We start from the raw sequence: 22,193 nt of genomic DNA, 5'->3' as shown, positions 1-22,193 counted from the left end.
ACTGACGTTAACTGCTTGGGCTGCTCGTTACAGTGAACTCGTAGAGAAGCACTGATTGAACTCCTCAGATCTCTAGGGGCTGTTAAACCATCTCAAGTGTGGAATGAGCACAGTGCAGGGAATGGGACAGGAGTGAGAGTGACTGCCAAACTCTGATTTCTGCCTGGTTTAAAGGAAGTTATCAGATGATATACTTTCCAACCAAACCACAAACTCATTGGAACTGAATGAGGGCCTAGGAGCAAATCCCTACCTTCTAGACATTCCTTTAAGACCTTCAAGACTTCTTTTCTTTACATCTAGCAGGAAGTCTTTTCTGTTTGCAGGGAGAATTGGCTACTATGAATTTTGTGTGCCCTGTGTAGTCTTTTCCACACTGTCCTGAACTTCATTCATCCAGTGCTGACCAGCAGCAGAGAAGTCATTCCAAATCATCTCAGTTCCCAGTGGTACATGTGCCCTGCCTGATCTAAATGATCTGTCTGGTGGTCACACAGTGGGGCTGGTGCAAGGGTAATATCTGGGAGCTGCAAGATGGTGAAGAATCTATGGGAGGCAAATTTTCACCACTTAAGGATTGCTTGAGTCTTCAGCAGTGTTTCTTTCGAGGAAGAAGATAAATGGCTTCTTGAGGAGGCACAGAATGGTTGAGGTTGGAAGGGACCTCTGGAGGTCATCTAGTCCATGCTCCTTTCTCAGGCAAGGTCAGGTTAGTCAAGACTGTGTCCAGATGTGGAAGGATAGGCCAAAGCTTACTGCAGCTGAATGTGGCTACCAAGGATGCACCATCCTGGCAAAAGAGACAGAGGGAGTTTTGGAGGGATTTCAATTTCAATTTCCTCTTTTAGAGGAGCAATGAGGAGAGGATTTTGCCCAAAGAGGGTTGTGGAACATCTCAGTCTCCCTGATGGAATTCATGAGATCTGCATGGCAATGACTGCTGCTGACTTTACAAGTGGTGGGTGGAAAAAACTTTCAATAGGAGGCCAAGGGAGATAAGGAGAGGAAGAGAAGGCAAAAGATAACAGGGAGGAGGAGGAGGGTTTTGGGTGGATAAAGCCACTGCCTCAGACAGACTAAGCACAGGCTCTAGCTGTGGCTGCCCAGTCATTTAATGCTGGTAGATGCAACAGCAGCATGAAGGAAAATGGGGCAGCAGGGGTTTGAAAGGAGTCCTGTTTTCTTCTGCAAGAACATTCCATTTTCTTGCTGTAGTCATGACGTGGATGAAAATCCAGAGAGTCATTGCTGGCAACAGGCTGCTAACATGTTCAGGTTTCCCATTAATAATGACAACGGTTGTACGTGTGCAGAAAATCAGGGTGTTAACCCTTGTATAGTGTTTGAGAGGGAGTGCACGTGGAGAACAGTTTCTTTCACCGCAGCTGCAGCAATACATCACAGAAAGTGTCAGCAAATGATAGCAGCACTTTGCAAGGGTGTTGAAGAGAAGCTATCAGAGGAGGAAGGACATGGTAGAGTTCAAAATAGTGTTTCTTGGGTTTGCTAAAAGAGTGACTGCTGCAGCCCTCAAATGAGTGTCTGCTTTGGGATTCCTTGTCCAAAGAGAGTAAAGGTTTAGCTCCTGTGGAGATTGTGCATCTCCAGCGGTTCAACCCATGCAACCAAAACCTTTAAGATGTAGTTTGTTTTTCCCCACTTTGATTTGTCTAATATGTGCATTTCTCTCTGCATGAGCAGTGGTGCTGGTACTCAGTGGGAGGATGTAAATAATGTATTTCTATGTACTTTTAGCTTTTTCCCTCCCTATGGCTGATAGATATGTTTAGATTTATGTGAAAATGGGAAAAAAAAAAGAAACCAAAGAAGAGATGAGCGGAGTGAAATACTTGGGGAAACAAAACCTCTTTTTCCCCACATTTTTTTTAGGGTTTCTTGTTATTTTAAGGGTTTAAACAAGGGCAAATTTTGAGAGCACACAGTATTTTGGTTCAAAATGTCAAAACAGTTTCATCTGAAAGCTTGTGTTTGTCTGCTTCAACTGCAATGGAGAGCAAGACAAAAAGCAGCTTACCAAGTGTGGCATTTGGATCCATTGACCTAAACCAGAACGTTTTAGCTAATAAACACATGGTCCAAAACTTGTAATTCAGCTTTTTCTTCCTCAGTTTCCTGTCTCTTCCACTTTCTCATACTCATCAGTATCGCAGTGCCAGGATTTTGTTTCTTTTCTCTTTTTTCTTAGGCAGATACTTCAACTGATGTCTCAGTTTTATTTTGGAAGAAAGGGAGAAAGTCTGTGTTCAAGTACATAATAGATTCTTTTCGATTAAGATGAAGAGCAAAATCTGGTCTGCAGATATTTAATGAGTCATGCTGAGAATGAGAAAGAGACCAAAGTTCTGCTGAATTAAACAGCAAAAGGCCAGTTTTTTTGTCTCACAACCGGCTGCACAGATGGGCCTGAAGATGGATGAGTCCTCCTGCACATTAGGGCTGAGACCCACTGTGTTACACATGCTACTGTTTTCCCCATAGGGAAGGGATATTCTTGCTTTTATAAAAGTGCAGAGGGTGGTTTAATAATATCTAATAAACCTCAACACCCACACAGTCTTGTTTGGTTGTTTTTTGCTGGGTTTTTTTAATGTGTGTAAGCGTTGCTTTAAAGTTCATTGTCCAAATCACATAGCACATGGAGCAACTACATTTCTTCTGTAGCTTTACACAAGCTCCTAATGAGCTTCTCTTTTGTTTTTATTCTATCTTTTAGCAGTGTCATAGGCTATGTTGTCATGCATAGGTCAGAGGTTGCCCTGTGCATTCACAGGTCCATAAGAAACTGACTTTAAAAACAGCAAAATGTGTTTTTCTGATAAAAAAATAGCAGTAAGATGTTGTTTCCCTCTACTTCTCAGTAGAAGAGGAAGGGCCATTGCTGAGTGTGCCTCTGTATATGAAAAATAAATGTCTAATATTGTAATGTTTTCGCACATCTCATTAGTGATGAACAATATGAGGGTTTGCCAGTAACTTGGAGAGGGGCAGAGAACTTAGAATCTGGTCCATATGAATCCCAGGGAGAGACAATTGAACTTGTGCCTTTCTTATTAGTCTTTCCTTTCTAGTGAATAAATACAGTAGTAGCTGTGTAACAAGAAATAGGCTGTTTTATGACTGTTGCTACAGCCTCTGCTGATCACTTGCAGATCCCACAAGCTGTGGAGGACCAGATCTGCACACAATGTCCCACAGAGAATCATAGAATCATTTCAGTCAGGAAAGACCTTTAAGATCGTCAAGTTCAACCGCTATCCCAACACTGACAAGCCACTAACCCATGTCTCTCAGCACCTCATCTATATGTCTTTTAAATACCTCCAAGGATGAGGACTCCATCATCTCCCTGAGCAGAGGAGCACAGAAAGAGGAAACAAACCCAGAAGAGTTTCAGAAATTACAGCAGATTGTATTTCATCTTCCTCCCTGAATGCCCTATAGGGGTTTGTACTTACAGATTTTAAAACTCTGCATGAGTTTTATGATGTCTTCCAAAAGAGCTGGTTCCTTGGGCAAGGTGGTTTCTATTGTGGTTGAATTTAGACAGGCAAAAGCCATTTTTCATCCTCCATTCAGTAAGTTTTGGGAAGGTGCATGAATTGTCATGTAGAAAGTATCGGAATAGCTTTCTTGTTTCAATATGTAGATATGTAGTAAATATGTAGATATATAGATAAATGGCAAAAGTTGCATTGCACACTGCTCACTTCTCTCGAGGACATCTAATAACTTACCTTGCTGCTTTTTTTATTGCTTCAGAGTTCAAGTTCTCCTGAAGAGAAAGGTACATTGTTTGGTGCTTTCACTCTGAACTTGGAAAGCTGCTGCAGCACTTACAATACCATCCATACACAAACCACTCTTTCTTTTCCACCCTATCCATGGGTAGATGCCAGCTGTTACATTGCTTGGTTACTGTTTCCCACTGCATCCACTTTGTCTCTGTTTTGGGAATTTCTGCTATCCTGTCATCCCAGATCTCACTTCATCTCTCTGGGGCTTCTGGTCTGTAAAAACTCTTCATGCAGATCTCAGTGACACTGCAAGGGCTCTCCAAGAATGTTGTATTTCATAGTATCATAGAAAAATAGGGGTTGGAAGGGACCTTTAGAGATCATCCAGTCCAATCCCCCTGCTGAAGCAGGTCCCACCTAGGTCAGGTCACATAGGAACGTGTCCAGGCAGGTCTTGAAGCCCTCCAAGGAAGGAGCCTCCACACCCTCCCTGGGCAGCCTGGGCCAGGGCTGAAACGCTGAAACAGTTTTCCTTATGTTTCAATGGAACTGTTTGTGTTCCAGCTTCATCCCATCACCCTTTATCCTGTTCCTAGGTACCATCAAAAAAAGTGCTGCCCCAACCTCCTGACACCCACCATTGAGATATTTGTAAATATTAATGAGCTCCCCCCTCAGTCTCCTCTTCTCCAGATTAAACAGTCCCAGGTTCCACAGCCTTTCCTCAAGGGAAGATGCTTCAGTCCCCTGATCATCTTGGTGGCTCTATTTCCTTACTGCAGGGACAAATTATCTTCTGTATCCTTGAGATGGTCTGAAATTTTAGTCCAACAAAAAGGAAGTGATGAGGAAGGAAAATAACGTGTTTTCTACACTAGAACTTCTTCAACCTTGTGCTGGAACAAGCTTGGTGACTCTAAAGCAATCTTGGGAGTCCTGCAGAGCTCTCGTGTGTGCTTTCATGTCCTACAGCGCTTCTCAATGGAATTACAAATGCCAAGGGGCTGGGGAGATGCTGATAGACTTGACTGAGTGCCAGTGTCCAAACCAAAAAGGAGAGAACTCCCTTCTCCCACCTCACCTGATTGGAACAACTAGTCATGCACTGACTCTCATCTCTGTTGTTGTTCCTGTTAGATTAGTGCCTCATCCCAACCCTAGAACCTCTCTGCTATGGCAGTAGTAAGGATAATCTTGTGAATCATACATATTCTCTGCTGACATCAAATTCTTATTCATTTTCTTTATTAATCCTTTATGCAAGGTACTTCCAGTGTGGTTTTGGATTTGAGTTTACATTTCAGGATATTGTTTATAGAATCCATAGTTCACAAGGAGGAGTGAAAAATATCCCATTTTCATGGATGTTTTAAGCTGGAAAGCTGTGGTAAGATCATACTTTTAAAGGTTTCTCCCTTTCATTCATGTGGCTGAGTTTTCTGATCCCGTTTCCTCACATCACATGGACTTAATCAGGGAAAAAAAAAACCCAAATCATCTCCATTTTGTCATTAATAGCCTGGATCTTTTAAAAGATATTTTCTAAGGCAATTAGTGCTGAGTGCATTATTAAGACCAGAAGAGAGACTGATTAAGAGCTAGTTTAAAAATAAAAACAGTATTTTGTAATTTATATCACCAATACATCTTTAAATAACCATGTTTCAAAAATATTGGGATTCTTCATCTTTTCTGTTGGCTGTTTTCACATCACAGTTCCAACAGCTCGGGCAGTGAGTGTAAGATTAATCCTTTCCACTTGTCAATTCCTTTGCATTTTCCCATATTTGATGCTGGTCTCTGTGTTTGCGTTAGCACAGAGCTTCAGATCATCGTAGGGATATAGCAGCACGAACAAACCACTTGATTTCACTCAGGTTTTATTTATATACTCATACCACATCATCAGATAAAGAAAACAAACACAAAAACCTGCCAAACATCTTAAATTGACTCTTTGTTTTTTCAAATGACTTGGGTATACTTTTAACTATAAGGCAAGAATTGCTTTAACACTTCCTTCTGCTGCTGCTTTGAAGCATGAAGAGGGGAACATGATTAGACTTTCCATCATGGAAAGCAGGAAGAAATGGGATTAGATAGGGAAATTTTGCAAATGAATTGGGTTTTTTACAGTACATTGATTTATTTCAATCAAAAATGAATTGTCTTTTTAACTCTCTCCTAATCCACTACCGGCACAAAACCCCAAACCTATCAAAGTGCTTTGTTTTACTTAAAAGCTCCTTAACTGTGACTTGGTAATGTATCTGAATTATGCAAAACCTTTTAAATTTTGCCTCCCTTTTGCTTGAAAGTGGAGAAAAACTCTTAATTGTAAAACTGTCCAACCAAAGCCAAAATTGCACACTCTGATGGAATTAGCAGCTGCTTAATCCATTGCGTGGTTCCACTCGCACTTATTCGTCAGAAAATATGACTTAAAATGTTAAGTCTACTTTGCAGTTGGCCATCATGGAAAGCCTTTACAAGAGCAGCTCTGCATGCTGGATTCCTGTGTCCTGGCTGATAATAAACTAACCATGAGCCAGCCATGTGCCCTCATGGCCAAGAAGACAAATGGCATCCTGTGGGCAACAAGAAGAGTGTGGGACAGCAGGGCCAGGGAGGTTCCCCGATACTCCCCTCTACTCTGCCCTGCTGAGGCCTCATCTGGAGTCCTGTGTCCAGTTCTGGGCTCCTCAGCTCAAGAGGGACAGGGAACTGCTGGAAAGAGGCCAGTGCAGGGCCACCAAGATGATCTGGGGACTGGAGTATCTTTCATACAAGGAAAGGCTGCAGGACCTGGGGCTGTTTAGTCTGTAGAAGAGGAGACTGAAGGGGGAGCTCATTAATAGTTACAAATATCTCAATGATGGGTGTCAGGAGGTTGGGACAGCACTTTTTTCTATTGTACCTAGGAACAGAATAAGGGGTGATGGAAAGAAGCTGGAGCACAAAAAGTTTGGTTCAAACATAAGAAAAAACTCTTTCCCTGTTGAGGTGAAAGCGCCCTGGCCCAGGCTGCCCAGAGGGGTTATTGGAGGTCTTCCAGACCTGCCTGGACACGTTCCTATGTGACCTGATCTAGATGACCCTGCTTCTGCAAAGGAGTTGGACTAGATGATCTCTAAAGGTCCTTTCCGACCCCTACCATTCTATGATTCTATGAATATCTGTGGTGAGAGTCTCCAATGTTCTCTGAATTCCTTTATTAATTATATAGAGATTTGAGTGGGTGAAGCAAGACTGAGGGTCCCATCATCTCATTTCCTATGGGCTGCCAAGGTTGCCTGACCGATGGCTAACACTCTTAGCTGTCATGTTGCCACCATGAAGTGATGGGCTTTTTGTTCTAGGAATTATTTTGTGAGTCTTTGGCCTTTCCTTCTACTAAATCAAAAAGAATCATAGAATCACAGAATGGTAGAGGTTGGAAGGGACCTTTAGACATCATCCAGTCCAATCACCCTGCAGAAGCGTCTCCCACCTAGATCAGGTCACATAGGGATGCATCCAGGCAAGTTTTGAAGAGCTCCAGAGAAGGAGACTCAACACCTTCCCTGGGCAGCCTGGGCCAGGGCTCCCTCACCCTTACAGTAAAGAAGTTTTTACTTATGTTTAGATGGAACTGTTTGTGTTCCAGTTTCTTTCCATCACCCCTTGTCCTGTCACTGGAAAAGAACTTGTAGTATTTTGAAGGAAGTGTTGGTTGCTTGATTTGAGATTTTGTTTGCTTAGTTGGTTGAGTTTATTTAACTTTTTTTTCCCCCACTCTCTACCTTTAGAGGTAGAATGAGAACAAGTTTTTCTAGCAATAGTATGGTTTGATGCAGATGCAGAGAACATCAGTTGGATCCTGCAAACCACTGTTAACATCCTAGCACCTTAAACTTCAGAAGAGAAGACTGATAACCACAAACTGTAATGTGAGCTGGAAAAGACCTGACATATTTCTAGTGTCCTTGCAAAAGGATAATAATTGACTAAAGTAAACTGTTAGGGTTGGTTAGTTGGGACTTTTTTGTTGAGTTTTGTTGGGTATTCCCTACACATACCATGAGCTTGAAGCAGCCTCTATTCAGCATCTCTGCTTCATCTCACCCCTTTTGTTTTACTTTGTGGTGTATCCCATCTTCTGGGCAACACTTCATGGCAACAACATCTGTAATGCTGTTTTTCATTCTGCCTGGGTGTCTCTGCCCTCTGTCAAGCTCTTGGTCAAGAGTCAGTGTTCAGTGGGGGCAAAATGAGTGAATGTGTCTCCAGAGAGCTTGGGCTACTTTGATATTTCTGTTGCTTGCCTTAATAACGTGTGAGTGCGTTTGGGGGATGTTTTCATCGATCACTGCTAAGAAAATGGTGGTGAAATACCCTTCTGGGACATGGGTTCAAAGCTGAACAATGCATTGCCAACACAGCTACAGATCTGCTCATCCAGGCTGATGTACTGACACTACCTGCAGCCATATTCTCCTGGGCACAAGGTGAACTACAATGCTGAGAAAATACCAGCAGTAAGTCTGTACCTGGAGTGTTTCTTTGCTTTCTTCTTCAGCAGTTTCTTATTAGCATTTATGCTAAAGAAGGAAACAAAAGAGAATAAAAAACATCTTAACTAGAAATAATGCAAAGCAGATCTGATTGAATCTTGATTGCACTGTTAAAAAGATAACTAATGTTTCCTATTTCTCTGTGAACTGCCTCTTCTGTGTACACAGATTTTCATTTGTGTCACTGAGGGCTTGGTGCTGTATTTGGAGTTGCAGGGGGAGGTTTCCCTCATGGTAGGACAGGGAGGGTGGTAATATGGTAAAGGAACCCCTGGGTATAATGCTCCATGCAAGCGACTTAGGAAAAACCACTTTTCTTTCAGCTGATTTCAAATGGAAATGCACAGATTGCATGCAGCCCCTTTCCTCAGGAGATACCATCTTAATTCTAGATCTTCTTTCTTTTCTGAGGTTGACTTTCACTGCAAGTTAATACTCACTCTTTACCTTCTCTTGATTTCTCTAAGAGATGCTTCTCCATGCCTAGGCTCTCTCTTGCAATGCCTCCTGTGCCACCAGGCACTTGCCAAGCTGCAAAGTTTTGATCCCTCTGCCTTAGACCTACATGGGAAGCTTTTCTCTCAAGATCTGAATAGCCTTTTTGCTTGACTTCTTAGGCTTTCTGTGGGATGAGCTCTGTATTTCTTATACCTTTCAGAGGTATATGTTATAAATATATTTATAGCTTCATATTTTTTCCTTAGGATCTTCCAAGCAAGCTGTGCTGAAGTCCACTTAAAACGTAACTACCTCCATCAGGAACGCTTGCATACACGACAGTTACTTCTCTGGGGACATGTTCACTAAAGCACAAATCTCAGAGGCTTTAAAAACATTAATATATTGAAACTCTGCTTCAGAGAAACCAAGATTTTTTTCTGCTAGTGAATCTGGTGAGGAAGTAAAGTGGGAGTAAGCTACTTCTTGAGAGCAAGGCTGTAAGGAGATACCTCCAGACTTCTTGGTTTTCTCTTGAGGAGGCAGAGGCAGGTACTTCACCATCTAAATATATCTCCCTTTCATATGGGTGGGACAAAATGGGTTCTTCTAGCTGAGATGCCTCTAGGAAAAGCTTAATGTCTAAAACTAGGGAATTTCTAAAACCAGGAAGGCAATTTCCATAACAATGAGCAGGAGTTTTAACATAACAGAGGCTCTGAGGTAACCCATAGGTTATTGGGTTCTTGAATACACTGATCCCACTGTGTGAGAATGGAAGAGGATTGGTGCCAAGACTGGCTTCATCCCATTTGTTATCCCAAGGGTGCTGTCTCTGTGTGCTGTGGCCATGCCACACAGACCCACATCTTTTATGCAAGCCACTGCATAAATCCATAGCAAAGAGCCTCAGAGCATTGCCATGTGAAACAGTGTCATGTTTTCTGATGCTGATGAAATGCAATGTTGCCTGATGAGTGTGATTTTTGCTTACATTATCCTTTTATCACTTGTTTCACTCAGACTCCAACAGGAGGAAATAAAAACCTCCTCTGCTGGCATGCCAGGAACAACTTCACAACTTATAGACAAAATACTGCTTCTTTCATTCCCTTCCATTTCCATTTGTATCTTAAACTCTTTCCCTTGTGGAAAGGAGCCTTGCCCAAACATGCTCTTGGCCAATCATTTCTCTGCTGGTATTTGCTGAGGGCTTTTTTTGACCACTTTCAACAGAAGAGCAGAGGTTTCTATGCAACCTGATCTGGGTGGGACCTGCTTCTGCAGGGGAGTTGGACTACATGAGCTCTAAAGGTCCCTTCCAACCCTCACCATTCTATGATCCTATGATTCTATGAAGATAAGTGAGGTTTGAAATGGAAAAACAGGTGAAGACCAAAAACAATGTTCTCACTGTCGAAGAGACTGAGGGCTGGTATGAAGCATAGTCTCAGAAACCAGGGAGTCCATAGAGAGAAGCACCCTGGGAAGCTGTTGTGTACTGGTGACTAAAGGACTCATCTGGTGTGAGTGTAAGGTGTCTCTGCATAGTTTTTCTTGTCTGCTTCCTATAGCATTTTCTTTCACCCATGCCAAACTACTTGTCTTTACTCTTTCTTTTTCCCTTTTGCCTCTTTCATCTTCTTCCACCTCTTCATTTTTACATCAGTTGTTGTGGAAAAGCTAAAACAAAGACATGAATTTAGTGTTTTGCTCCAGAGCAAATCTCTTACCCAGGTGTTAAAAGCCAGAAGAGAAATCAATCTTTTTCTCTCACTTGAGTTTGATTTCCCAGTGCCAGAAGCAAATGGCTGCTGCTGTGGAGCATGATCTTCTATAAGGAGTTACTCTCTCAGATAACTTAGGTCAACACTGTGAATAGGCTTCAAGAGGGGAACTGAAGCTCTGCAGTGGGTCCCCTCACCTGGGGAGAAACAAGTTTCTCAGTGGGTGACATTTGAAGGGGTTAAGCCACAGGTCTTGAGTGCAGTTGTGCTCAGTCCTTACTGGTAGAGGTAGAATGAGAATTTAGGGTGGATGGTTTGAAATCACAGTGAACAGATTGCTCCCTACCTTGCAGGGGTTTGAGTGTACAAAAGAAGAGTTTGGATAAAAACTAACTTTCTGCTGCAAGGTGGGAGGTGTTTTTCAGCAAAGGATGGTGGGATAACTGCAGTTAACATTTTCAGGTGAGCAAAAGTGCAGATGCAGGGAATCTGTGAGTGGCTTTTACAGAGCTCAGTCATGGCTTGCAGTGGTACAGGTGACACAATGCTGAGGTATTGAGCTGCTTTACTGCCAGCCACATCAAGTATTGTAAGTAGAAGGATTGAATGGTGTTCCTGAGTTTCCTCTTTCTCCTTTTTATTGGAGTTTCTGCAATTATTGCCTCTTCTTTTCTGCAACTTTCGAGTTATTTTGAGTTTGCTGAGAAAAATTGAGTTCAGGAAGGCAATTGACTTCACCTGGCTGCAGAAAAGCCATTAGGAGTTTCAAATTAGTGTGAAATAATTAATAGGCAAAGAAGATTAACGTGAGGAGCATGGGCAGTTTCCATTAACATTGAGCTAAAGGATGTTTCTGTAGATACCTTTACCATGTGTGTTGTCCTGGACCTCTAGTCATTCCCTTTGGATGTTAATTATAATGAAATCACTAGAGACAAGACCTTATAATCCTCCTCAGGCTTTGCATTTGGCTTGTCTGGAAGAGGAACTGAAAGAGATTTCTGCTTGCCAGCTTATTTGGATTTCTCCTTCTGCCACAACTGCTGTCAGTGGTGGTTGGAGCTGATGACTGTCTCAGTGCCTTAGAGCCCCAGGGATGCTCACATGCATCAGCAGCATTTTCTCCCTCCTGAGCAGGACGAGGGGAAGCAGACCACAAGCTCACATGTTATATTTTGCTTCAGGCACTAACACCACATCCCTCCACTGACCAGTCCTCATCTCCATCACCTCCTGTAGACAGAGGTGTGATGAGTTAATCATTGCAGTGAAATGTGGAAAGCAATGGACTCTGAGTCTCCACTGAAATAATGGTTGCAGAAGTCATGTGTGAGGCTTGTATGGATTTTTAAGGAGCTCAGCCAGTCTCTACAGCTACCTGAAAAGAGACTGTGATAGTGTTAGTCTCTTCTCCCAAGTAAAAAGTGATAAGACAAGAGGAAATGGCCTCAGGTTGTGCCAGCAGAAGATTAGATTGGATATTAGGAAAAAATTCTTCACCAAGAGAGTTATTAAGCACTGGCACAGGCTGCCCAGGAAAGTGGTGGAGTCAACATCCCTGGAGATATTTAAAAGATGTGTAGACATGGCTCTGCATCTGTAGAATATGAGAAAATAAACCTGTTTTCCTGATAGAAAACACACAGCAATCCTGGGTAAGAAGGTGCACAGCACTTGTGCCCAGGTGACCAAGAAGGCCAATGGCATTCTGGTCTGTATCAAATAGTGTGACCAGCAGGACCAAGGGGCTTATTATCCCCTTATATTCAGCAGTGGTGAGGCTGCAGCTCAAATACTGTGCTTACATTTGGTTCCATCACTACAGGAGGGACATTGAGGTGCTGGAGTGTGTCCAGAGATGGGCAAGGAAGCTCGTGAAGGGTCTAGAGAACAGGTCTGATGAGGAGCAGCTGAAGGAGCTGGAGTTGTTCAGCCTAGAGAAGAGGAGGCTGAGAAGAGACATGATCACTCTTTACAACTACTTGAAGGGGAGTTGTAGTGAGGTGGAAGGTCAATTTCTTCTCTCCAGTAATGAATGATAGAACACAAGGAAATGGGTTCAGGTTGCACCAGGGGAGGTTTAGATTGGACATTAGGAAGAACTTTTTCACCAAGAGGGTTATTAAACATTGGAACAGGCTCCCAGGGAGATGGAGGAGTGCCCATCCCTAGAGATATTCAACAGGCACATAGGTGAGGTGCTGAGGGGATATGGTTTAGTGATGGCCTTGACAATGTGAGATGACTGGTTGGACTCAGTGATCTTATAGGTCTTTTCCAACTGCAATGATTCTGTGGTTCTGTGGTTCATATTCCTTTTGTGGTTTATTATGAGGCAATTTGCTGGGATGAGATGAGAAGAGTTAACAGCAGAGAGAAGGCAGCAAAGTCTGGTGAAAGGGACTGTTTGGCTGTAATGATGTCCCCTCCTCCTCCCTCTCTGTCCCGCACTTAGCATCGAGAATGAATCTCTCACACTGTGCACATGCAGTTATCATGTGATGACATGCAATGATTTTTCTTGTGAAGGGTGCAAAAATAGGCACACAATCAACACCAGCAAAGAGATAACCCAATACCTGCCCTTCCAGGAGTTCAGCAACATGGGTTATGAGGCAGAGGCTCTATCTCAAGCTGCACACTGGCAGCCAAAGTCTCCCATTGCAGTTGGCCAAGGAGCACTTTGCTTTCACAGAGCATTTACTTAAAAGCTTGTCCTTTCCATTTACTCCACCCACCTGTAGCTTTGCAGGCAAAAGAGAGAAGAATTAAGAAAATGTCAGAAGTGCCAGTGGTAGCTGCTGCTGCTGCTTTAGCAGTTGCAATAAATATAACAAGTCATCACTATTTACCTGGTGGGTACAAGGTTGAGCTGATAGAGGACGCTGGGTTGTGTTGTCTCCTGCCAAGGGGCTTCTGCTGGAAAGCAAATATCAAAAAGTAACTGGAAACTGTAAAAATGGTTTTGAAAATATCCAGTTAAGGAAGTGGAAGAGAAAAAATTTGCATGTAGGAATCTTTAAGGTATCCACTGTAAACTCTTCACAGCTTTCAGGACCCACAGTGTAAGTAAAAGTTGCTTTTAACCCAGCTGTGGCCCTGAACTCTGTCAACATCAGAGCAGGCAAAGTATTTACTGGATATCAACAACCTCATGCTCCTTGAGGAATCATATTTTAGGATTTGCTTCATGTCATCAAGACATTTAAGACATTCCCTTTCTCTCACAGTCTTGGTATCTCTTCAGTCAGCTTGGCAGTACAGATGAATTTTTGCTTTGCTTTCTGCTGCTGCTTTTTAATCGTTTTGCTTGTCTGCTTCAACTGCTGAGTCTTCCATGAGTAGTTACAACATCTCTGCTTGATATATGGAAGCTTGAAACTGGAGCAGTTAAACCAACCTCCCTGTTATCCCTTTCCTTTCCTTTCCTTTCCTTTCCTTTCCTTTCCTTTCCTTTCCTTTCCTTTCCTTTCCTTTCCTTTCCTTTCCTTTCCTTTCCTTTCCTTTCCTTTCCTTTCCTTTCCTTTCCTTTCCTTTCCTTTCCTTTCCTTTCCTTTCCCTTTCCCTTTCCTGAAACTAAACCAAAAGCAAACCAGAACTGGCAGCATACTGTAAGATGAAATAACAGTCCAGGAGGGACAGAGAGTTGCAAGCCAGATTCAATGCAGTTTTCTCAGATAAACTCTTTTCCCAGTGTTGCATTTTCAAAGTAATTGCTTGGAAATTCTGGCCAAAGGTTGCATCTGCCTTTGGTTCTTCATTTGTTTGCCATTTGCTTGAGGTGAGGGGTTGTTGTGACGATGTCTGATATTTATGGATCGAGATTTCAAGCCTTTCAGGGGCTTTGAGAAGGAGTTCATCCTCTCATTGCATTTAGCTAAGGTAAAAATGCTGAGGCTTAAAAAGTTAAATATTTCCATCTCTTCAAAATATGATCCTGGTGTGTTTTGCCTCTTTTCCATTAGAGAAATGCAGTACAGGGTGAGTAACTTGGCCTCCCCATGGCTAACCAGGGGAAGCTGCATAAATCCCACCCTCCCCAACAAACATCTGAATTTCTGAGTTCTTTTTAGGTTTATGGGCCAATTCTGTAGACATGATGTTGCTCGATGTGTTTCAGGGACTCAAGATGCAGGTGTGCACAGTCCATGCAATGAAATTGATGCTTCTCTTGCCTTTGGCAAAATTTGGGGTATTTCATCTTTGCTTTTAGGGTGGTTTTGGCATTTTAAATGATTCCTCAGAATGCTGTGAATCTGCAGGTGTGTCTCCCATGTACAAACACCTTGCAGTCTTCAGTCTATACTGTTTGGGAAGTTTATTGCAACACTGTTCCAGCTGGGTGTCTGTAATTGAAGAGTTGAAGGTGTTTCCAGCCTCAGTTCATCTGAGGCTTCATTTAGTGATGTACTCAAGTGCATATGGACTCAGTGTCACTGAGCCAGGCTAAAAGTCTGTTGAGGCAAATGCAGATTTCCACAAAAGGAGTGCACAAGCCCTCTCACCATATGCAATTAGGAATTTAACCAAGCTGAAGCCATGTCCTAGCTACCCATCCTCCCATGTTATCAACCCACAGCATGTCAGCACACTGATAATCCTCGAAAAACCTCCTGAAACTGAGGTCAGTGCAGTCTGTAAAGATCTAAAAGTCTTATCTTGTGCTGCTCTTCTTTTTTTTGATGATGATTTAATGGAATCTGGATCTTGTTATTAACAAGTGAAATTCCTGAGAGACAGGTAAGCACAAGCTAATTCCTAGTGCTATATAGCCTCATATATAAAGCAAAGGAAAGGAGTGCCTGGGACAGCTGATTTAGGAGGAACTGCAGGAGGAGAGGGGAAATCTCTAGCAATGAGCCCCTGTGCATTTGGATTACATACCATTTAATGCCCTGGATTTGTGTCAACATGCCAGACTGATCCAAGACTTTATTTATGGCTGGTACACGGCTGAGTCGTCTCACGTGAGTGCTGCTGAGGGTGAGACGTGTGAAAAGCAGTGGAAAATCCCCTGATTGCACTGTTTGGATGTGGAGCTTGTGCTCAAACACATGGACCTGCATCCTCAGGACTAACCTGAGCAGTACATCAAGAGGGCTTCTCGTTTTGTTCAATATTCTTGGGCTTCTTGCTCTTCCAAATTAAGTTTGGACACGTGGGGTTTTAACAGCTTAGGGAAATCAGGTTAAGGGATTCAGAATATGTCATAGCTACACTCTGCTGACTTAGAAATATGAATCCCAGCTCCTGTTTGAGTTTCTATAATGCTTTGGCTCAGAGGAGCCGCTTGCTAATAGCAGCTGTTTGAATGTGCTGCAGTGTGTGGGGTGGACAAGCCCTGTGTGGCTTCTGGACTTCCAGGTAGAGCAGCTTCTTGGAAACCACAGAATCGCAGAATGGTGGGGATTGGAAGGGACATCTAGAGATGATTCAGCCCAACCCCTTGCTAAAGCAGGTTCCCTTTGATCAAGGGGCACAGGAACGTGCCCAGATGAGCTTGGTTCCAGCTTGTGCCCGTTATCCTTTGTCCTGTTACTGACCACCACAGAACAAAGACTGTCCTCATCCTCATGACACTCGTCCTTTAGGTATTTACCAGCATTGATAAAGTCCCCTCTCAGCCTTCTCCAGGCAAAACAGCCCTAGGTCTCATGGCCTTTCCTCATCAGAGAGATTTTCCAGTCCCCTCATCATCTGGATAACCCTAAACCTGCAAAAGCTGACCCAGACAGAATAGGTTAAAACCACACGAAAATCTGCTGTGAAACTGCTGCCATAGAGCTGTAACCAAAGACATAGGTATAAATGAGTGTTTCTCTGGTGGCTATTATCAATCTAAAACCAAACACCCATTCAAAGCTCATTTAAACAATGTGTCCTTTCTCTGTAACATAGCCCAGTCTGACCTCACATCACTTCTCCAGGATAATGAAGCTGCGGAGGAGCTGGGGATAGTTGCAGGGGATTTAAAGCTGGCAAATGAAGCTAACACAACCCCCCCACCACCAAACCTAAACACCACCAAACCTGAACATCCCAAACATTCAAATCTTCATTTCAGTATTCCTTATAGGGCAGATCCTTGGCCAAAGTGAGACCGTGGGAATGGAGCTGAGAGAAGTCATCTGGGCAACAGCACGAGCAGTTCCTGGCACTGATTCTCTGGACCTTGCAGTTGGGCTATGAGGAAGAAATAGGAAGGAGAGCCTGTCTTGGGGGCTGGAAGATTAATGTGTGAGGGTCCCATCTGCACTCCCATTTCCCTCCTGCCCCTAAATCTCTGATTCACTCTGTTCACTGTTTCCTCCCCTTTTCTGAGACAGGACCTGCTTGTGTGCACTCCTGCTCTGAAAAGCCACAGTTAACCATGCTGTTATGCTTACAGTTTCTCATGCATTTGTTACTCTGAGATTTCCTTATATATTAACGATATTCTGAGCTAAATGAGCAAAAAGTATTTACTGTTAATAATTCCTACAAACACTATCTCAATCCACTGGGCCTTGTGTGACATTTTGCAGTGGGATCTTTGCTGTCCTGATGGTCAAGGGATGGGAGCATCTCTCTTATGAGGAAAGGTTGTGAGATCTGGGACTGTTCAGCCTGGAGAGGGGGAGACTGAGGGGGGACCTCATTAATACTTGCAAGTATTTTAAAGGTGTTTGTCAAGAGGATGAGGCAACACTTTTTTCTGTAGTGTCCAGTGACAGGACAAGGGGTGATGGGAAGAGGCTGGAACACAAAAAGTTCCACTTAAACTTAAGGAAAATTTTCTTTGCTCTAAGAGTGAGGGAGCCCTTGTACAGGCTGCCCAGGGAGGGTGGGGAGGCTCCTTCTTGGGAGATTTCCAAACCCACCTAGACACGTTCTTGTGTGACCTGATCTAGGTGGATCTACTTGAGCAGAGGAGAGGACTAGATGACCTTTAGAAGTCCTTTCCAACCCTGTGTGCTGGTACAGGTATTTCCTCATCCAGTGCAAGCTGCATGATCAGACACTGTGTAAAATAACATCAAAGCACATACTTGGGCTAAATTTCTACAGTGAAGAGGAACCTGCATCCTTCTTCAAAGGACTTGGACAAGTTCCTGTGTGACCTACTCTAGGTGTTCCTGCTCTGGCAGTGGGGTTGCACTGGATGAGCTTTTGAGGTCCCTTCCAGTGATTCTGTGATCTTGAATGTGAGCCCCTTTCAAAGTGGTCAGTGGTCTCCAGTATTAATATATCATCTCCCTTTTTTTGTCTTCACAGCCACCCAGATTGATCCCAGTGAACTACAGGAACTTTTTCAGGAGACTTCAGCCAATGTCTTCAGAATTAACTCCAATGGTGCGTATAATGAAAGGTTTCCTAGTCAATTGTGTGCTGTCCTGCTGATGACTTGTGTGCGTGTACATGATGCTTGGCAGCTCCTGTTGTCAGAGAGCAAATATTAATGCAGCATTTCTGCTGCTACATCTCACGAGCAACAGCACATGTCCAATACACAGTTCTTTATAAGATGTAAAAATATTCCACCATATGTTCCATTAAACAGGCACAGATATATTCCAATCCTTGCTGAGACCACATCCTTTTCTATTTTTAATTGTGTCATCTGTTACAATAGAGTTACAGCACAGAAAGGTGAAACAAGCCAGACTCATTTTCTAATGTGTTGCAGCACTTCTGTGTTCAGAGCCTGTCATATGAGCTTGCAAAACATTTATCTCCCTTATAAAAACACCAACACCAAAACTCTCCTGTTTTTCTTCACTCTGCAGTTAGAGCAGAGATGCTCTTCCCACTCGAGTCTTGCTGGACCCTAGAGATGCAGAGTGTTTCCCTCCTTTGGAGACAGACTCTGACTCATTATTGGGATTGGGCTGGAGGGATGTATTTTGCAAACAGATGTAAACTAACATTACAGAGTGGTAGTTAATATCATGGTATCCCAGTATGAAAGCACACTGGAGTCAGGCAAGGGTATAAAATTACAGGGTGCTGATTTCACAGTGGACATTGACATTGCTTCTGAATCCCCAGACAGCTTCTCTGTCTGGTCTGGTCTGTATCTATGGGGGTTGCTTAGCAGAGTGGGGCTGGTCTTGGTATAAAGGAAGGATTTTAAAGCCTCTTTATTTCTGTAATTTATTCCCCCATATGTCCCAAGAGTAAGGTCTCAATCCTTGTAGCAAGGAATCCTTGCTGGAAGGATGGGAAGTAATGTAAGCTCTGAGTAGGCTCCACAAAGTTATCCAAGTGGCCAGCTTGCTGTAAAATTAGAAGGAAAATAATTATCCACATTTTCCATTGTGCCTTGGAATGGAATAACCCTATAGAACAGGACACCATGGGTGCTGGATGTCTGCAAAGACATTGTGAAGAAAAGATCTGGGAGAACAGGTCAATCACAAGTTAAACATGAATTAACAGGAATCATGTTCTTCTCTGTAATTACCAAGAAGGCCAATGGCATCTTGGGATGCATAAAGAAGAGTGTGAGCAGCAGGTCAAGGGAGGTTCTGTTCCCCCTCTGCTCTGCCCTGCTGAGGCCTCATCTGGAGTCCTGTATCCAGTTCTGGGCTCCTCAGCTCAAGAGGGACAGGGAAGTGCTGGAGAGAGGCCAGTGCAGGGCTGCCAAAACAATCAGGGAACTGGAGCATCTTCCTTACAAGGAAAGGCTGTGGGACCTGGGGCTGTTTAGTCTGGAGAAGAGGAGACTGAGGGGGGAGCTCATTAATAGTGACAAATATCTCCCTGGTGGGTGTCAGGAGGTTGGGGCAGCACTTTTTTTGATGCTATCCAGCAACAGGACAAGGGGTGATGGGCTGAAGCTGGAACACAAACAGTTGCATTGAAACATAAGGAGAAAGTGTTGGAGTGTTTGAGTGAGGGAGCCCTGGCCCAGGCTGCCCAGGGAGGGTGTGGAGGCTCCTTCCTTGGAGGGCTTCCAGACCGACCTGGACATGTTCCTTTGTGACCTGATCTAGGTGGGAGCTGCTTCTTCAGGGGAGTTGGACTGGATGAGCTCTAAAGGTCCCTTCCAACCCCCACCATGCTGTGATTCTATGAGTAGCATAAATCTTGGTTTCTCAAGCACTAATAATTCTGACCCTGCTGACTGGCAGCTCAGCCTCTGGGAATCAGCCAGTGCTCCCAGTTTGGTGCCAGCAGGGAACTCACTGAGGTCCCTCTGTGCCCTCACCCAGGTGGTTGATGAAGATGTTGACCAAGACTGGCCCCAGAACCCATCCCTGTGGAACTCCACTGGCCACAGGCCTCCAACTCGACTCTGTGCCATTGATCACCCCCCTCTGGGCTCTGTCACTCAGCAGCTCTCCATCCACCTCACTGCCCACTCATCCCAGCCACACTGCCTGAGCTTTCTGATGAGGATGTGATGGGAGACAGTGTCAAAATTCTTTGTTTGAATTGCATGAATACATTCCTTTAGATTTCGAGCAACTTGTGATGCTCTTTGTTTCTTCTCTTGAGATGGTGTAGAGTGTGTGACGATGTGCTTTCTGGTAAGAGTTGCTTGTGTTTAGTGAAGCAGGTAATGATAGCATCTATACTTAAAACTGCCTTGCAAAATTGGGGAGGGTACAGAGAAGAGCTGTGACAACTGTTTGAAATCTGCAAATCAGTCCTTAAAATACATGCTATCCAAACTTCTGTTTGAGACTTCTAAGAAGACTTGATCATGGTGTGTAAGTACCTCTCTGGGAAGACAGACATCAAATAGATAACATAGGGCTCATTAATCTAACATTCTTGCACATAACGAGATCAGGAGATAGGAGTCAAAGCTAGACAAATTCAATCTTTCTGTATGAGGATAAGTGGCCATTAGAAGTGCTTATGGAGGGGATGTGATGGATTTCACATTGCTTTGAGCCTTTAAATCAGGATTCCAATGTCTTTTTTGTAAGGTACTTTAGCCCAGCTACAGTCTAAGGTCTTGATGTAGGAGTGATGGGACAAAATTTGATGGTAGAAAATCAGATTGGATAATCAGAATTGCTCTCTCTGGCCTTTCAAATCTATGAATCTATGAATTTATAATGCTTTTTAAAGTGCTTTTAGGTTGAAGAAATGCCCATAAGATACTCTACGGTTGTTACTCTGTTCACCACCCATATTATTTTTGGCCTGCTAAACTCAGTTTCATTCAGTTTGTGTGTGACTTCTTCATAGCCTTTTCCACAAGAGTGAGTGCAGCTTTTCAGGAGAGGGATGCTGAGTGTACTGCCAAGATTTTGCAGAGCTAATCCACGCTAGGTAAAGAACTTTGCAGGGTTATAAAACAAGAAAGCATGCCCACCATCCCTTCTGTCCTATACAGCTGTACCATATGGTCTCTTCAGGAAACCCAGCAAGCTCCATCTCAGAGCATGTAGCAAAAGTCAGTGCTGTTGTTTGTGTACCACCACGCAAGCACCTGAGCAAGGAACGAGCGTCTGCATTGCAGATGCTCACCAGATGATGGTTTGTACTCCTCTCGTGCTGGGCATGGTGCATTGAACATCCTACAGAGTTCCATAAATCCAGTCACAGCTCCTCTTTTCCTGTTTTGCCCCAGCCTCTTTTGGGTTTTCCACATTCCCCATTGCATTTGTAGACCAATCCATGCAACTGAAGTGTTCTTCTCCCTCCCAGGATGCTAAAGATGTTATGAGCTCCCCATGCTATTCCTCTGTTGTTTAGAGTCCCAAAGTGTCAGCTTGTGGGCAGTCTTGCCTGTATTTTTTCTTTCTCTGGAGAATGACTATTTTTAATGAAACAAGAAGTCAACTTTGTGCTGGGGTTTTAAAGCACCATTGATTTTTATTGAGTAACACTACAGAAGTAATAAACACTGGATGCTTTGTCCCTTTTTTACTCTCCTTACTCTTTTCACAGTCTGAGTCTTTGAGGTGATTTAAATCCTTCTTGGGCAGATCAGGACTTGACTCCTGACCAAGTGGGATCTTTACAGCTCTGAGCTGATCTTAGCTGTCCTCACCTATAAATGCCTTCTGCTCCTTTTTTTGCTGCTATGAAAATGGAAGCCTTCCTCATGCATTGAGCAAGGTTCTTAGCCAGGACAGTTGGTTCTGTTTATGTGCTACTGGATCACTCTCGTGCCAGATCATGAGCTTACAGACTTTTTATTTAATCCCATCTCTTACAGAGGAGTGAAGGAGCAGAAGGAGCTTTTTCCTACTCCTCCCATCTGTTCTCTTCCTCTAATTCTTTGGGAGGTGTCTGTCTGGAGCATAGGGAAGGTCAACTGATAGTGCTTTGACTTACACAATTTTGTGGCAGTTTTTGTTTAGTCATTTGTTTGTTTGTTTCAGGGGGGAGAAAAAAGACAAAAAGAATCTCAAATATTGACTCAATTTGTCTTAGTGGTGGCTTTTTTTTCTACTTCTTTTGATTAAGGCTGTTTCAGTGTACAGCTTTTAGCTGCCTCTCAGTAAATGCCTTACAAATAAGTAAAATAAATAACACTCATAAAAGGAGTTGGCTTGGTACATCTTGTCTAGAGGGTTGATCAGTGAAGGTTAAACTGGAGGAATCAGGCTTGTTCTGGACAGATGGAGAACCTGAGTGCTTTAATGGGTCTCTTCCCTCTCTGCTTCCTGTTACTTGCTCATTAATGACTCACTGTGACAGGTTGGTGCCCTGTGCAATCCCATTACCTTCATCTGAGAGGCTGAGCAAAGGATTTTTCAACATCCCCCAGGTGTGAT

The 22,193-nt window shown here is 43.4% G+C and overlaps 1 protein-coding gene across 13 annotated transcripts in view; it reads left to right on the top strand.

The window, feature by feature from the left end:
- Nucleotides 1-22,193, top strand: part of TSNARE1 (t-SNARE domain containing 1) — a 511,254-nt gene that overhangs the window by 166,102 nt on the left and 322,959 nt on the right. For all 13 annotated transcript variants that reach the window (XM_061995192.1, XM_061995197.1, XM_061995196.1 and 10 more), the window contains one exon: nucleotides 17,728-17,805. In XM_061995192.1, coding sequence (XP_061851176.1) covers nucleotides 17,728-17,805 — 78 coding nt within the window. The remainder of the gene's footprint in view (nucleotides 1-17,727; nucleotides 17,806-22,193) is intronic.

This window comes from Colius striatus, chromosome 4, assembly GCF_028858725.1.
Source record: "Colius striatus isolate bColStr4 chromosome 4, bColStr4.1.hap1, whole genome shotgun sequence".
Classification (NCBI taxonomy): domain Eukaryota; kingdom Metazoa; phylum Chordata; class Aves; order Coliiformes; family Coliidae; genus Colius; species Colius striatus.
The sequence above is the reverse complement of the archived record's forward strand: the minus strand, read 5'-3'. Positions and strand labels throughout refer to the sequence as shown.